General features: G+C 33.4%; 1 protein-coding gene across 1 annotated transcript; it reads left to right on the top strand.

The window, feature by feature from the left end:
- Positions 1–2,112: 2,112 nt before the first annotated feature.
- On the top strand, positions 2,113–17,849 carry LOC132940281 (protein stoned-B-like). Its single transcript, XM_061007780.1, is given in 13 exon segments — positions 2,113–2,574; positions 8,827–10,724; positions 10,727–12,561; positions 12,632–12,783; positions 12,858–13,169; positions 13,238–13,464; positions 13,545–13,779; positions 13,849–14,017; positions 14,074–14,188; positions 14,271–14,437; positions 14,503–14,654; positions 14,724–14,934; positions 15,102–17,849. Coding segments are annotated over 12 exon segments (5,592 nt in total). The 5' UTR covers positions 2,113–2,574; positions 8,827–8,852; the 3' UTR covers positions 15,247–17,849.
- Positions 17,850–19,340: the final 1,491 nt, after the last annotated feature.

The raw sequence follows: 19,340 nt of genomic DNA, 5'->3' as shown, positions 1-19,340 counted from the left end.
AATTAGTTCGAAGGTTTTATCAAATGTATTTTATTGCTATAACACATGTATATTTTATTAATTAATTAGAATAAATCAATCAATATACCTAAATAATAATTTAAATAGTTTGACGCACTGATTATAACATTTCAAACCGTTTATTTATTTACAGGCTGTGATAACTGATAATTAATAAATGATAAAATTAAATCTTTTTGCCGGTCATAATAATATGTTTAGCGCTGTGACATTCATATTCAGATGGCCACATATTGTCTTGCCTTATATATAAGTTATACAGAGTATAAAATAGTCTCAAAATCCTCGTTTTCAACCTATTTCGCAACATTTTGGAAACACAAAATCCTTAAGAGGCCGCTCTGGTGACAAAATTTGGCCGTAAAAACATGTTTTCGTACTTCAAGTTTTTCTCGTATTTTATTTATCACTTTACAATATTGTGTTTATGTAATATTTTAAACTTCAATTTCATATAATACCATGTTTGAACAATTTATTGTAAATTGTGTTTGGGTAGGTAAATTGAGTTTGGAATTAATTTACGTAAACAAATATTATTCAGGTACATAATATTATAAGGTACATCATATTATAAGGTACATCATATTATAAGGTACATAATTTATTATTTCGATTGGATTAAATTAGAATTTGTTTTTTAACTGACCGAGTAATGTGTAATTACTGACAATTTAAAACACATAGGTAAATACGTCTAAAAATATTATGATGTCCAGGTTTGTATTGCTTGCGCCTTGCATACACTGCAAGAAGAACTAATTAACATTTTTTCCTATAGATATGATGTGCTAACGGTCGTTCATGACGCGTAAAATAATTAACAGCAACCAATTTAGTAATCACATAAAATAAAGTATATTTATCAACAGCTTATTTATATATTATACTTATACAGTATATATATCTACCTACGGTCGGCTACAGATTTCACTAAAATATATTATATTTGTGCTTGTTTCCTAATGTTACATAACATTTTATTTTTAACCGGGTAAACTTGAGTTAGTTTTATAGTTTATAGTTAGTATTTGTCACTAGCAGGCTAGTTTTATTAATCATTTCTCATTACATAATATTGTATTGCTTGTCAGTTTAGTAACCAATTGTAATAAATAACATATTTATTAAGAAACATCAATTCCGATCAAATTGGGAAGACAGTTTTAAAAAGTAAAAAATCTTTCAGTGAAAAGCCATTTCAGATATGATGACGGTAATTTGCAATAATTGCATGTAAGCATACCAGAAGAACACGTGAAGAAAGGCTATCATCAATTACTCGACGGACAACTTTAAAATGATTAGGTATATCGTCCGCAAAACGGCTGTTCTGCGACTGATGTTTCGGAGTTAAAATTTCGACTTCGGCATTTGCCACGATGAAAATATAAAATAGCGTTCACACCGTCATGGAATAATACAGATCAGTTGCCAGCGAGCGGTGGACCAATCGCTCCGTCATTACGACGAAGAGAAACTTTCAAATTAAATCTCAACTGATGTCGACGTCGCGGCACAGCTCTGCTCATTCACGATCAATATAACGTGGCCAACCCGCCAGACTAAATTGTTTAATATTGTATACAATACTATAAACAACGTTTATAGCCTGGGATTACGATGACTTCGAGCCGTTTTAATTCAAAACATTTTCGCAAAACGTTTCGTGACAACGACGCCGTTTGATTGTGTACATAATATTATATTTGCGCCGCAGGGTCTTGGCATGACTCAGAAATAAAATAATACGAGTGCGTTTCGTTGGGGGTTTGGCCAATGACTGTACACGTAATAATTATGGACTATTTGGTCATTATACTGCAGTGATAATATACACCGCCGCCTACCCTCGCTTTTGGAAAAATATTTTCCGGAACGGACTCGACGTTTGTGCGTAACATCACACACGCACGCACGCACGCACTCGGTTGGTCGGAAAACCTGCTCGAAAATCAATATCCTCACACGCCAAACATACATATTTTACTCTTGCGTCACGTTGCTCTCTTCGGGGCAGGACAATCGATATAACCCCCACCCCTCACTGTCCAGCTGTATATGCGGTGATGGGATAAGTCGGCGGGAAACGGGTGGCGCAGCGGCGATACGTGGGGTAGAAGAGGGGCGGGTACTCGGTCGCGGGAGGCGCCCCGTAGCGGCCGCCGCGCAAGTCGCCGTGTGAGCGGAAAAATCGACCGCCGCCGTCGGGAAAACCAGGCAGTGCGCGCGATAAAATTCACGGCGTTCCCTCGTCCAAGCTCGTCGCCGTCGTCCGCGCTCGACGACCGTCGCGCGCAACGTTACCCATTTCATTTAGAGGTGTTCACCGACGGCCGTCTTCCGCGAGTCTCTTATCGTCGTAATAAGGCGTCGTCGTCGTCGTCGTCGTCGTTGGGTTTCACGTTCACCATAAACCTCGACGCCGTCATCCCCGGCGAGGCGCCGTTTTCGAGTTTCGACATCGTTTTTGGGGCTGTTATTTTTTTCCCCCCACTGCGAGACCCGATGTCGTTGGGCCGAGTTCAGTACACCGCAAATGCCACGGCACAAGTAAGAGTCGTAAATCGAGTACCTACACGATTATTAATATAGTCTATACGGAGTAGCTTAGATTTGTTTTGTTATTATTGTTATTATTATCATTATTATATACTATATTTTGTTCGTCGCGTATATTATACGAACCTTGTCGGTTTGTTCGGGGCGGCTATACAGTGATACCGACGAGAAAATAAAAACGGTTTTCCGGTTTTGGATTCGGCCTGCAGGTTAAGAGCGTTTGCGAGACTCGGAAAATCCGAAAAAAAAACAGTGAGGAAAGGACGCCGCCGTCTATGCCTATACGGACCGTATATAGGTCACTGGGCAAGGCCTGCGTATATATTATATATATATATATATAAATACATAATATTATAATATAACGAGACGACGCGGCGCGCGCGCACATACACACACTCACGAGTCACGACCTTCACTTTGTATTTGATTATATCGTCCGGATTTAAACTCGAGTAAATACTCGCGACAATCGTTCTGAGTTTCTGACGAACTTTTATTGTGTATTTAATATTTATATAATTTATGTTTATACTAATTGTGGTGTGGACGGGATGGGGTGTAGGAGTGGAATATTAACTAAAATGACGATTTATTATTGTCATTCTCCGCCAAAAACGAATAACAATGTGTACCTACCTCACGCGCCTTTATTATTCATCGATGTAACCACGGTTTATCATAACATTATATTGTATTTTTGGACAATATTATGCGGATCGTTGAGTTTCTACGGATGACTACGTTTTGGATGTGACCGATTGCCCAGAAAAACGAATAATAATTGGTTTCATAATATAATATTGTCGTATGTCGTCGAACATTCGGTCTATTGACTACTATAATACGATCATATCAGTGTATGTGAGTGTTATCGACAGCTCAAATAATAATAACAACGAGCGTATTATACTATTATCGTATTATTATTGTTATTTCGATCGTATACGAAATCGATTATCCGTCACACGCAGTATACACCTACCGACTTACTAAATAGCTACAACTGCAGCCTACTAGTATAATGGGGTTAGGTACTTTAGCGAATCATCTTTTACCATTGAAAAGAGATAAATCTAAGCTTCTCGACTTGTCAGAAAAATAAAAAATTATATTCTGAGATGATGTTCAGGTCGTCGGATCGGTAACTTTCCGGAGTCGTCGATTTACATAGTACTATTTATTGTATCAATGTTATTAATTTATTACCAAGGTGGTATTTGACGGTATTTAGATAAGAATCGGATCCGTATTGACTACATTTTTATAATTTTTATACTAATATATTATTGGAATCTAAGTTTTCAACTCGTCGGTTTTCGTATTCGATTATGTTATGGGATATTATCATATTGTACCTTACCTTAGTGTGCATTGACAAACCAAAAGTTATATTTCGTTATTTTCTATTATTATTTTTATTTTAAAAAGTTTCATCATATCAAAAAGTTTTCTTAAGTTTCTGAACAAAAATGTATTTAATGCATATTACAGCGTTGGTAATGTTAACAATTATAGCAATACAATATGATATTGGATATTCACTTAAAGAATTGAATACAATTAAAGTTTTTATTGCGTTTAATGTGTATTGAGAGCTTGGGCCAAACGACCACTGCTCTTGGTTTTGATGCCCAAATTGTAATTAATAGCTTCTTCGAGCACATTGTTTGTTCTTAGATTTCTATAGATTTATTTATCAAATAGAAAAAACACGCGTCCCATGTGTAGGTACACGGAAAATCATTATTTACGTGCATATTATTTTATATCAATATTTTTACTAAACAATGTACCGTGAACGATTCAGTACCTTCCTTGAATTGATCATATTTGTGTATAAAAGAAAACAATGTGTCAAGTTCCACTGTGCAAACAAGTCGTTAACGAAAAAATAACCCGTTTACTCCCGTGTTGGAAACCATCACCAAAGTCCAAAAATAATTTTTTATCCACCCTTGTTGTTCTCGTCCGGTAATTTTCTACTGGCTATTTTGCAATCTGTCACTTACACACGTCGACCGTGCAGTGATTGATCCGAAACCAAACTTTTCGACAGGTCCTTTCGCTCTTCCATGTCCCACGCCCATTCTCGGAAACGGCTCCAAGAGACGACTTCAAATTACAATTGATTGGAAGTACCTACGCATCTTTTTTTTAATGCATATTTTCAGGATTTTGTTGTGTATATGATTGCATTATAATTTTTATTACTCTTCAATAAAATAAGATTCTTTAACTTTGGTACACTCTACGCGTCGTATAAATTATTATATCTAGATATAACGAAGTATACAATGTACAAATGAAAATTGATGATCTTTTAACTTGAACAAATCGTAGCAATTATATGAATAAGTATAGTACTAATTCAGTGCATTCTACATAATATAGTATCTGCAATTTATATAAAAGAAATAATAATATAATGCACCACTATAGTATTTATTATTTACAAAATACACACTGTATTAAGCAATGCTGTATTGAACATTTGAACTAGGTAATATATTATAATGCTGTGAATTTAATCAAATTCTATGAGTTGCACAACTACAGACTACAGTACACTGTTATGAATATATTTTCACATTTTCCGGAATAATTATTAGTTTTTAATTTTGTGTTTTGGGGAAACTTTACTGATACAATATTAATTCTGCAGACACTTTTTATCGAAACATTCTATTTTCCTACAGTCGACAATAAAGGCTCAAATCCGTGTACGAATTGAATATAAAACTTATTTCGAACGAATGTAATAGTCGTTGGATCGGGCGAGATGTATATTTTGTGTTTCGTTTCTGGTGAACACACCTAACGGCCGAGGAAAATATAATTTTAATTTTTCTTTACTTTCGCCGATTTCTCGTAGGTGTCGGTGCTAATCGTAATACCTAGGTACAACCCATGTTTTGTCCATAATAATAACAACGGTCAACGAGCGACAACGGCGCGGCGGCGGTAAATAGTTTTCTTAATTATTATCAGTTATAATTTTTATTTCCCCACCACGGTAGCCCGGCGAGACAAGGTTTTCACCGATTTAGCGGTCGTCGTTAAATCCGCGTTATCTTTCGAGCACACGCCACCGACACCACCCGCCGGAGCAATAATTATTAAACCATAATAATATAATGCTATATGATAATAAAAAGTTATTATCAATCAACTGGCCGTTGTCGACCGCGTTTATTGCGTACATGCACATATTGCATAGACCGACAACTATATTATATCGTACCATATTACCATAATCGCACATTATCACATCATCGGGACATTATCGCACGTTCGTTTTACGGCACATTAGACATAATGTTATAAGCGATGCGTAATCGACAACTGTTCAGTAATAATTGTCGCATAACGTCGATATAATGATATGATACATTCTAATTTAATAATAATTTGTATAATATTATTCTCCTATAACGACCTAACACGTACAGTGTAATATCCATTAAGATATTATTATTGTATTATAATACATAGTAATATTATTATCTATTATATAATATTGGGCACATGTTGTTATTATGTCTATTAGAGTTTGGACCGGCGACCACGGTCCACGTGCTGTACATTTCTCGTAAAAAAAAAAAACATCTAAATATATATACATATCGCACGACTACGACTATCCCTCCTGTCGGTGATTTTTCCACTATTCGCCACGTGTTCTATTTTGGGATCCCGTCGTGAGATCGGTCAATTGGTGAACAAAGCAGTACTGCAGCGACAGCAGCAGCATCGCGTCGCCTCTCGTCCACAATAATAATATTATTAATAATACCTAATAATATAATGTCGTAACGATACGTCATCACGATCAACGCGTGACGACAGTGCCGCTAGTCGCGCGTCCGACGGATGATCGATACTATATAATAATAATAATAATAATAATAATAATAATAATAACAATATATCATCATCATCGTCGTAAACCGCACATCCGTCAGCGACGACGACGTGACGTTTCGAACGATTATACTTGGGTGGTTTTTTTTTTCTACGTCCGGCGAAATCCCTTTTTTCCGCACCGTTCTTCAACCTACCTACATAGTCGTAGCGATAAAGATTAAGAATCGCGATACACCCCCGCACCGCCGGCACAGGACGAGAGGAAATCGTAGTTACAAAATGTAAGCGGTCGCCGATCGATTTTTCTTATATTATACGGTACGTAAAGCGTGTTTACTGCTCGCGCACGCAACAATAATTGTTATATTGTCATATCGTTTATCGCGTTCGAGTGAGTTGTTTACAATATGCGCCAAGGTTCATTTTTTGGGGGGGGGGGGGGGGGGTGTCTTCGCCCGTCGCCGTCAGCACTCGCGGGGCTAATACGCGGTGGCATGATAATTCGCGCAACTCATATTTTGCAACTCAACTTTTGGAAACTCGGTCGGTCGCAAAACTGCCGCACACATCCGTATACAGACTATAATAATATAGTCTCGCCATAACATATTTTAAACCTTTATTTATATATACTCCGTACTTATAAGCTACCCACGCAGACCCCCAATTACCTGCAAGTTGCAAGTTGCAACCTGCTATAGTGCTATTATACACACTACTGTTCTGTGAACACCCGTGGTACGTTTTAATACCTATATTAATATAATTTATTAATTTATTACCATTTCTGAGCCGATTTTTTCGGACACGATAAAGGTGCTATGCGTTATGTTTGCATATTAGACCAAAATATGTATAACGTAGATTATAGTAATATTATTTGTTTATCCGAAAAATGTTCACGGCACTATTATTAATGTAATAGATTATTGCAGTCCATGCACGCTACATCTGACCAATATTGATTATACATTCATAATCAACGAACTGACATATTATTATAGGTAACATTTTAATCGGGCACATTCAAATGCACCTCGAGTCCGTGGACCTTTTTCTTCAACAATATCATCAGCTATAACTGTATCCATTTGATTATTTTCATTCGTAATAAGTTTATCAATCAATTATTTTTGAACGATGAAATTTCTGATGACATTAATGGTTTTTACGGAGTCACTTTAAATACTGTAAATAGCTAGGTAGGTGAATATCTATTAGGTAACATTAATGAAATATGACGAACACGCTTAATACAATCAATAGTTTATCACAGATATCACTATAACTGTACTGTTCCTTTATGTGACAAGTAAAGTGTGAAAAAAAAAACTCTAATATAGAGGATTAATTTTTATGGCATAACGGATTTTGTTGTACAATTTAAACCCAAGTACCAATATTATATACCTATTATATAATATTAGTGCCTACGTACACTTATCTTTTAATTTGTATTTACACAACATGATGAATAATGAAAATATAGAACCCTAATAAGATAATATTTAAAAATTATAGAAGTGTCATGTATGATTGTGTGAACATTAAACTAATTGTAGCCTTATAGGATACCTATAGTAATAATATTTAATCATATTTAAATATTCAGAACACATGAATATACAGGTACCATACGTATATACATTGTAGCTATTATACTTATTGAAGTACAGTTAACTAATGAAAATATTTATTTTTTTTTAAACATACAACATGTACACATTATAAGACACAACATTTCAAAGTAATTAATTTTGAATGAGCATACTTATAAAATAAAATAAGATCAAGTATTATTCGTTAATGCTAAAATGCTTAGCTTGTTTAATGTATTAAAAAGAAAGAACAAAAAAATAACCTAATTTATTGTTCTTGGTTATAAATTATAATGTTTTATGACATAAAAATTATCTTAGTATGGCTTGGGGCGAGTGCGTGACGCAGTGACTGAAATCAATCACACAATATTATTGAGAGTAAGCAACAGTTATTGCCACTAGTTCCCAGATGGGTGATCAGCGTTCGTAGTGCGTAAAAACCTTGCCACACAAACACGTGTTTCTCACCAACCGTACCAACCACCCCAACCTTACCGTACCAACCCTACCAACCTTGCAGGCTAATGACCTCAGTCGTCGATGTATTAAATTTAATAAAAAAATTATCTTAGTTCAATCAACAAACAATGCGTAAATAATTTATTTACATATAATATATTATAATATATATACTAATTACTAAAAGTAGTCCTTTTATATCTATTCAATATAATTTATTACGTTTTATATGTTTTTAGAGTAATTATTGTCTAAATATAATATTACGATAGTTATATTAACAACTGATAATAAAATGTGTTCCATTTTTGTTTAGAATCATCAACCAATCACATACAGAACATGCTGAAAATACACAAGGGACTAAAAAAAAAGAAGAAAAACAAGAAAAATAAACATAAAGAAGAAGAACTTTTCAACGAAGAAGAACTTGAAAAATATCGCCGAGAACATCAAGAGGGAAAAGTAGCCGAAGGTGAAAAAGACGGCCAAGAAGAGTGGCAGAAATTTAAAGCAATCACTGCTGGAATCGATGATGTCTTAAAAAAAACACAAGGAGATCTTGATCGTATCAAGACAAACAGTTTCTTTCAAAGAAAACCTACACAGACTGAACTCAAAGCCGCTGAAGATAAACTCGAAGCGGAAAAGAAGGCAAAACTAAAAGAAGAAGAACGACTTAAAGCTGAATCAGAGGCTCGGAACGCTGCTAAAGCAGTAGAAGAAGCAGCGGCTTGTGCACAGGTTGAAGAAGAGTCGTCATCAGAAGAATCAGATAATGGTGATGATATATTTGACACTTCATACGTTGATGTTATAACAAGTGGAGAAGTAAAACTTGCATACATTCCTGAAAGTCCAACTGAAGAAAGCACTGAGTTTGATCCATTTGATACATCTATAGTAGACAAAGTTATCCAACCTAATCCATCTAAGAAGAACAAAAGATACATTAGTCTTGGGTGTGCGGTTGAAGTTCTTTCCGGCAAGGAAGTTGATATCAATCCTGAGGTATTCAGGTCAACTGCTGTCCGAAAAAGACCTAAACCTGTAAATTTATTGTTGGAGAGTTTTGACGAAAGCAGTTCAATTGCAAAACTTGTTGATGACAAACCAATAAAAACATTGCTTGACGACGATCCAGATTTGCCTACTGACGCATTACCGTTAACAATAGTTACTCCTATTGAGATAAAACCACAGCCGATAAAAAAAGAAAACAAAAAAACTCCCGAACAAGATATCAGTCAAATTATCAACGAGTTTGATACGCCACTTATTTTATCTGAAACTATAAACACACAATTACAGCTTGATGACGATATTGATGACGAGTTTGCTGCATTAGCCGCTGAATCATTGTCCAAATCTCCTTTACCGGAAGACGTTGATCCTTTTGATACATCTTTTGCAGATCATCTTGTACCTGCAGTCAACAATTTCAACATTGAAAAGGAACAAACCAACCAACCAACTAACGATAAGTTAGCGGAAAAAGAATTTTTTGAAACCGTTAGACCGCTTAGTCTTGAACATAGAGATTTATTGGGTGGAAGTACAACAGATTTATCAGTTATTGGGCATAACCCGATTGAACCCCATAACCCAGTATCTGAAACTACACACATTGATCCATTTGATACATCTATTGCAGAAAGCTTGTTACCAGGAAAAGGAGAATTAAAATTACTTGAAAAAGAATTATTAGAAGATTCTAAAGTACTCTGTAAAAAAATAATTATTGAAGAAGACGACGATTTTGATCCAAGAGCAGAAGACATTGTTCGACCAGCCGAACTAAATTTAAAAGAGAAGAGAGTTAGTATACCAAAGGTAACATTTGCCTTAGAAAAAGATTTGTTAACTGACGATCATCACGGTGAGCTACATGTAGCAAAACCATTGACTCCGTATTACCCACAGGACCAACAAAACGAAGTCAATTTTGAAATTGATCCATTTGACACATCATATGTGAAACACGCACCTGGACAGGTTGAATTAAAATTGTTAGAAAGTGAATTAGTGGAAACTGAATCTAAGTGTACAGATATACTGACTGAAGAAGAATTCATACCTCACATACTTCACACGCCTGTTGAACCAGAAATTGCTGTTCCTGAAGAAATCGATCCTTTTGACACTTCATTTGCAAACGACGCTGCGCCAAGTCAAACGGAAATAAAATTATTAGAATCTGAATTTATACATAAATAAAGATGGCAAATCCATTTTTAATCGGTGACGCAACATCTACCTTCAACGAAAATAATAATACTTTTAATCCATTTTTAACTAATTCAGCAACAGATTCGGAATCTCATAATGATAATCCTTTTTTTTCAACATTTGGTGCATCTAATGCTATTCCAGACAACACAAATCCTTTTTTGGCATTCACACAAAATCCTGAACCAGCTCAGTCAGTGGTTGACTTGCTGGGTATTAATGAAACCCCCCAAACTACTGTAATAGAAGATGCATCCAAAATGAAACCTCCACCGCCAAGACCAGCTCCACCAAAAAGACCACCACCAAGACCAACACCACCACCTCCGCCTTCACATGAAGCCAAAGAACTTATTCTTAGTGTAACAGGAGAGATGGATGCGACTTCATTACATTTATTAGACAGATTAGCAAAGACTCCTAGTCCCATTCCAATGCGAGACTTATTATCTCCAAGCCCAACGCCAACAGCTGACCTATTAGGATGTGAAGATCTTCAACCTCCGATAAACTCTCAAATGTCAAGTGTTTTTGACCAACAATCCAACATTATTGACCTTCCTTCAGGATCAAAACCAGAAAGACCCAAATTTCCCCCCAAAATTGATTTCCTCATGGATGATTTATTAGAAGATGTTCCAATCCATGAAGGCATACAGCCTGAAGAATGCTTAGTAAAAAATAGAACTCCATCAATCCCTGAAAATTTACCATTAACTATAGGATCGAAACCACCTTCAAGGAAATCTTCAAATGAATTTATTCTTCCCGTAAGAAGATTATCTCATGACGTTACCGAATCCAGAAAAATTATGCCTGATTTAAGTAAAATAGCCGATCGTAGGAAGTCAGATATAGGTCATTTCGCACCGATATTACCTTCAAGAAAACCAACTAGTCAAAGTGATCAGTCACTTCTAGAAAGTAAATCTGAAAATATAATTCAAGAAATCAATGAACCTGAAGATAAACCATGTGATGACATTTTTAAAAATATACCAGAAACTAATTTAGTACCTACTGAAGAAATCCCAGACCAAAAACTACAAGAAGAAATTATTCCTGCTATACCTAAAGAAATAAACGCTCAGTGGGATGAAGAAAAAAATGGATTAGATTTTGATTCGCAACAACAAATAGAATCTTCTGATCACATTGAAATTGATACTCCATCGAATGATACAAAATTGACACCATCGGCAACAGATCTTTCACCGTTAGAGTTGACAGAGAAAGAAAATTTGTCTTTTAATGCGTTTTATGTTAACACAACTTTACCAACATCTGAATCATTTCCTTCATTTACCGATGGAGATGGAATGGGAGATCACTTAGATATTGATGCATACGATACAAAACCAATACCACCAGTGCCTGATCCATCGCCTTTCCAAGAAATACCTACCCAGGAAACTTCATTTAATGCAGTATTTGATGTGTCCGAGCAAATAGCGACTACTCCGTTCGAAGTTCAAGAACCACAACAATCAGACAACATAGAACCGACTGTAACTACAACTGTGTCTGAGCCATTCCCAGTGTCAACAGGCAGTGAAAACCACGATGCATTTGATGCATTCGCTGCAAAGTTTGACGATTCTCAAATTGAAGGTACTGCATCTGGAGTGGCATTTGACGCATTTGGAAGTGTCTCAGGAGGAGCGTTTGATGATTCAACAATGGGTTTTGGAAACGATGATAACTTTGATTCATTCTTATCAACACATCAAATTCCTGCTGCTCCACAGTCAACGCCAGCTAAAGTTACCAGAAACAATTCCGGAGAATCACTAGATGAAAATGATTTCAATGTTTTTATTAGGTATCTACAATAATATAAATTATATATATACAATTGTTTTAACTTTAATTATTAAATTATACATTTTCAGACCTAAGACAGAATCAGACAACACCGATCAATCTGCCGTGCCTTCGATAGCTCCTCCACCTAAAGTACCTACAAGTTTATTTCAAGAAGGGACGCCTTCTAGGTTTAATCCATTTGATCAAGAGCCAAATGAAACGAACTATAAAAACCAAGGTAATAGAATGAAAAACAATGAACTATAATGTTTATAACATTAAAATATGTTTTATATTAATTTACTCTATTAGATACATACTCTCCTCAACCTATTCCTCAACGAACTGATTCTCAAGAGACACCACCAAGTCCATTGTTTGATGAAGATGTCTCTCAACCACTTGAAGAATTTCCAAGAGTCAATTACGATGGTGATGGCTGGGCAATGGAATTAAGACAACCCAACAAGAAAAAAATAACTGCTCATCGATTTTGGAAAAAAATATTTGTTAAAATCACATACCAGGGAGAAAATCCTGTCCTACAATTGTATAATACTAAAGATGATAAAGATCCATTCCAAGAATTACCATTACAGCCAAGTTATTCTGTATCCGATATTGGTAAGTAATTATTGAGTAATTATAAACGACAATTATAAATAATAATCATTAATACTTATTATTTTTAGGAGCCCAACAATATGATCAATATGGTAAAATATTCACTGTGAAACTGTTATATATATTCTATAAAGAAAAAGCAGGATTTAGACCAGGTCAAGTAACAAAAGCCGAAAGGTTAACAAACAAACTGAGTCAATTTGCAGCTTATGCTATTCAGGGTGATTATCAAGGTGTAAAAGAATTTGGTAGTGATTTGAAGAAATTAGGTTTGCCCGTAGAACATGGAGCTCAAGTAAGTAATTAACAACCATTATCAATATTAATGTATTTTATAATAGTATGTATTTACTTACCTATATAATTGTTATATAGACAACGACATTGTTAAAATTGGGAAGTCATAATTTTGAAGACATGAAACAGTTTAGTGTTTGTATCGAAGAAGCTTTATTCAAGCTTTCTGCTCATCGTGATAGAGCATTGAATTATAAAGTAGAAGATGTGCAAATCACTGCAATTGATGAACTATTTGTTGACCAGAATTCACAAGGATCGGTTCTAAAACAAATCGCACGAGTCCGTTTGTTTTTCCTAGCATTCATGTGCGGTGAGTATTGGAATGCATTTTGAGTTTAAAATTATATTATATTGCTATTTGTTAATGATAATATTTTAGGAATGCCCGATGTTGAGTTGGGTGTAAATGATTTAGTTCGACAAGGTAAAGAAGTAGTTGGCCGTCACGACATCATTCCGGTAGTCACTGAAGAATGGATTCGATTGGAAGGGGTTGAGTTCCACAACTGTGTTCAACAAGATGAATATGAGAGAACAAGAACTATAAAGTAATATTTTACTGTTGATGAATTAAAATATTTTATTTATTGTTTCAAATTAATAGGTTTAAACCTCCAGACGCTTGTTATATCGAATTAATGAGATTTAGAGTCAGACCACCAAAAAACCGGGAACTTCCATTACAATTGAAAACCACAATGTGCATAACGGGAAATAAGGTACCTTCCTAATTGCATTCAAAAATATAACTTAATTTTAGTGTTTACATAACTTCGACGTAAACATGTTCAATAATTGTAGGTGGAATTAAAAGGAGATGTACTCGTGCCAGGGTTCACAAGCAGGAAATTGGGACAAGTGCCTTGTGAAGACGTAGCTATAAAGTTTCCCATACCGGAATGTTGGATTTATCTATTCAGAGTAGAGAAACATTTTAGATATGGATCTGTAAAATCAGCACACAGAAGGTATTTATAAAATTAAAATTAAATGGTTTCAAAAACTATTTGTTATTAACTTATTATTCTAAAAGGACGGGAAAAGTGAAAGGCATCGACCGATTTCTTGGTACAATGGACAATCTCGAGCCTCATTTGATTGAAGTAACATCTGGTGAGGCCAAGTACGAACATCACCACAGGGCTGTAGTGTGGAGAATGCCGAGATTGCCAAAAGAAGGACAGGGTATAATATTGCAATATATACAACTACTATACGTACTGACCAATAATCTCGGACATTTCTTTCTTCCAGGAGCGTACACTACGCACAACCTCGTATGCCGCATGACCTTAACGTCGTATGACCAAGTTCCCGATGAGCTGGATAAATACTGCTATGTTGAGTTTACAATGCCGACCACACAGGTGTCGCACACCACCGTTCGGTCGGTATCGATTGTAAACAGTGAAAAAGATTCACCACCTGAAAAATATCTGAGACTGATGGCCAGACATGAATACAGGTAAATTGTTTAAGTATTAAATATTTTTTATTACATTTCTGGCAGAAATAAATTGCACAATATTTAGGTGTGCTTAGTTATTTAGGTAATTGTCTTGAGCATTCTAATAAAATATCGTTTGATTTGTATTATAATAATTATTATTATTCATTGGCAATTTTCTGCAGGGTGGAAATCGAACATATACACGGGCAGATCGAAGAAAACCCATACCTAGCAGCGACTGCGATGCCCAGAGCCACCCAACCTTCGTCGGAAGCAAAACCACCACCGCCCCCGCAGGCTGCTTCTGACAGCGACTCTTCTTCATAAAAAAATATACCATTTAAATAGTGAATTCGATAGTGCTATATAATTGTTATGATGTTATAGCATTTGTTGATATTCAATTTTAGATTGTGATCTCTTCCTCTAAAGTTAGATTATAATACATACTTTATACAATGTACATAATAAATTTAGTTTAGACGATAACGTACTGTCGAATACTCTAAGACAATATTACTATGTAAAGCACATTAATAAAAATATCCAAATCCACGCGCAAGCTGAAATAAATGACTACCTAATTATTAGATAAACTACTATTTTATATTTCAACTTAATGTCAAACGGTGAAATCTAATAACTGTGCCGTACTGTACAAATGAAAAATTAAACGCTTTTCATGAGTCATTTTTTTTTAGTAGATTTTTTTTATTAGTGAGCTTTTACGGTATCGAGTTTATAAGATGACAATAATTCACGTCGATATCGTTTTACGATATCTCCCTAAAACATTTTTTTACGCTCATTTAAATGCTTGGGGTTTCTCATTATTTTTACTAGTGACATTTTGTATTAGCTGTAACAAATAAGTGTTGTTTTTTTCATACTCTGCCCGTGTCGTACATGTGCCATAATAATTATAATGTCATACCTTTTACGTAGGTAACAATAATACGTAAAAAAAATCTATATTTATGTTTACGAAAATATCCATAACAAGTATTATATTCGTATATAATACGTGAACAATAATAATTATTCATTATCTATATACCTAGCTAGTATATTATTATTACTGTTATTATTATTATTATTATTTTTTTTTTTTCAACTACTTATTTGTTTTTTGGTCTTGTTATTCTCGTGTAAATAGTTTAATTGAATACTCCGTAAAATCATAAGCCACAAACTTACACGACTAATTTAGCAACTACGAATTATATATTAATAATAATATAATACATTCGTTGTAAATACGTGTCATAGGCTTAAATAATCAATTTACTGATCGTATATTATTATCTGAAGAGATTTGAAACAAATACTAATAATTACCATAGGAATATTATATTATAAATACATCTCTATTGTAATTTATTATTGAAAACATAATGAAAAAAACATTTCAGTTATCCACAACTACCACTAGTCCACTGATATGCAGACCACGCGTGGTTAAATGCCTATAATACTAAATAAAATTAAGGATGAAACTATTTATTAACTTATCTACATAGAATCGTATAAAAAAAGCGGTTTTTTTGGTTGTAAGAATAACGCATTATTATTAAACTTCGCCGACTCAAGTCACTGTAATTGAAATTCTGGTCGCGCAAAGACGACTTGTTTCTCTTTCGTCTTAACTTTTCATTTTATATACATTCCGGGCGGTGTTTTACTATGCGATTTAGAATAATATATCTTTCGATCAGCAATATGAATTATTATATCTATTCGTAATAATTATTTTACCAAGTACAGTGGTGTGTTATACAATATCGACTTTATTTTTAATTGTATGTCTTACGATCCTCTGTGAAATGTATTAATCGTTTTTGTTGCATATCATGAAGGTATCGAAAACTTTTGAACGTGTTATTTGTTATTTGTTACTATGTAAGACGTAAAATATTAATGAAAATATGTATTATTATTGTAATAATATTAACTATTAACATTACATAATATTTTACAAAACATTAACTATTAATATTGTTATATATAGCTTTGATTGTTACAGTTAAGATTGAAAGGGCAATACATGTCCGTACGTCTCGTCGTATCAAAATATTTAGGTACGCTAAGACAAGTACCCTCGTGTATAATATCTATTTGGAATACCAAATTACCGCATATTATGTATTAGTTGGACTATATCCATTATCCAATACCTACCGGTTATAATATTATTACGGTGTAGTGAATTTTAAATAAATAACCTTCTTAGAAATTTGTCCCGAGTGCATATTAAGATAACTCAACATTCCGCGTTAAAGTCGATATTTAAGACGTATTTTATGTTAACATTTATATTTAAATTATTATTATTATTATTATAATACGTACAAGCATAATGTATCCTCAAACATGTATTGTGATAAAACATTTTAGACGTTCCGTTTAGAGTATAATATTATTATTTTGTTGTTCTTATCGGTATTAAGTTTGATCGGTTACTGAAAAAGTTATTTACGCGTTCGATTAAAACAATAAAGAATATATTGAAAATTTAAATCTTTCCAATATTTATATCTATTCCATCATGTTATTTCGTTTGCGACATACGAACACCTATGTATTTTATTTATGTTGTGTTTGAATGTTTTTGTTTTTATTAGTGTTTTAAAATGTTTGGACGTTCGTTATTATTTAACTATTATTATACCTATCTATATTATTATTATTATTATTATCATCATCATACGAATCATTTGATTCCTATCACGTGTAAGAGACATTTTATTGTAAAGTATATTTTTTATTTAGTTCAGTATATTTGTTATAATAATAAGTACACATAACGAAACATTAATTAAGTGTTTATAATATTATATTATGTATGAACGAGTATACAATATATTCAGTATTCAGTGTATAACTATATAAAACACATTTAAGACTATAAATATAAAAATAACTTTACAACTAATATTGCTGTTATCTGTTTTTTTGTTCTGAACATTTATAACCCAAAGTATTTATTATGAAATCGTGAAATAGGTTTATGAATAATTAAAAATTATAGGTACACGTTACACTTGGCTACAGCCACTCATTGCTACTTTATAGAGGACCAATTTTGAAAGTGCAAAAATCTAGCGGGCCAGAGTAGAACATAGAGAGCAAAAAAAAAGAAGCTATTTGTTAACTATGTCCCCTATAAATAACATAATATTATTTAAATTTAATAGTTCAATACTATAGATAAGAATTTATATCTACGTTTTACGATAAATATAACAAAACAAAATACAGAAAAATCCTAACCATTTAATATTTTCATAAGTAAACTAATTTGAAATGTAGCACGGGCCAGTGAAGAATGGTACGTGGGCCGCCAGTTGCCCATCCCTGCTTTACAATACTCATAGAGTTATATACTTACCTACCGCATGGTGGTAATAATATAACTGTGAGTTGTGACATAGGTAAATCCTCGTTTATAATATAAACTGCCTCATAAGTCACAGCAATAAATAAAGGTTGGTGCCGTGCAATTTTGGACAGCAAAACTAGACGATTTGAGTTTATAAAAATTGCATTTGTAATAATTACAAATTATTACATTTGAACATAATATATTGAATTCATTAAATGTAGGGATTGAATGATGTTTTATTATCTTATTGGTGTTAAAATAAATAAAATTTGATTGTGAAAAACATTAGTTAGGGTAGTGAAATTGAAATTTGCGGAATCGTGTATATATTTCAATGGTTATTAAAATCAACACGATTCCGCAAATTTGCGGAATCGTTCTCCACCGGAACCTACAGGTAAACGAGTAAAATCCAGTAACTATTATCCCGTATCACGCGTGTTTATTTTATTTTCGATCTTTATTTTTGTTATTAATTATAAAATACGTTTTTATTTATAATTATATTTTATCGATCCATTGACAAACTCAATTAATAAATATATTAAATGATATTTGGGATTTTTAAATTATAGATATTATAATATTATCATTGTGAACTTTAATTATATACTTTTTTGCCCGATACTGGGCCGCCGCCAATGCAGCTACTGGTTAATGGATACTATATTATATTAAAATATTAAATAATTAAATAATATTATAAGAAGGTAAGTATGAATAAGCTATATTGGAATGTCTCAGATTTACAGTATTTGAAATTTTAAGTTTAATCATACATTCAAAACTATAAGTTTCCTAAAAATATTTTAAAAAAATGTATTAGCAAATATGATACTTAATTCCATACTATTAAATTAGTGCTATAGCTTAGAGATACTAGCTGGTAATATCTGGTAGTATTCATAATAAAAGTATTTCTTCAAAATTAAATTAAAATTTTTTATTTTTGCAAATTATCTATGTTTAATTAAATCATCCAGTAGTTATATTATTATTATTAATATTATAGTTATAATAGTAGTATAATAATATATAA

This window comes from Metopolophium dirhodum, chromosome 3 (genome assembly GCF_019925205.1).
Source record: "Metopolophium dirhodum isolate CAU chromosome 3, ASM1992520v1, whole genome shotgun sequence".
Lineage (NCBI taxonomy): Eukaryota > Metazoa > Arthropoda > Insecta > Hemiptera > Aphididae > Metopolophium > Metopolophium dirhodum.
Note: the sequence above shows the minus strand (reverse complement) of the source record. Positions and strands in the feature narration are given on the sequence as shown.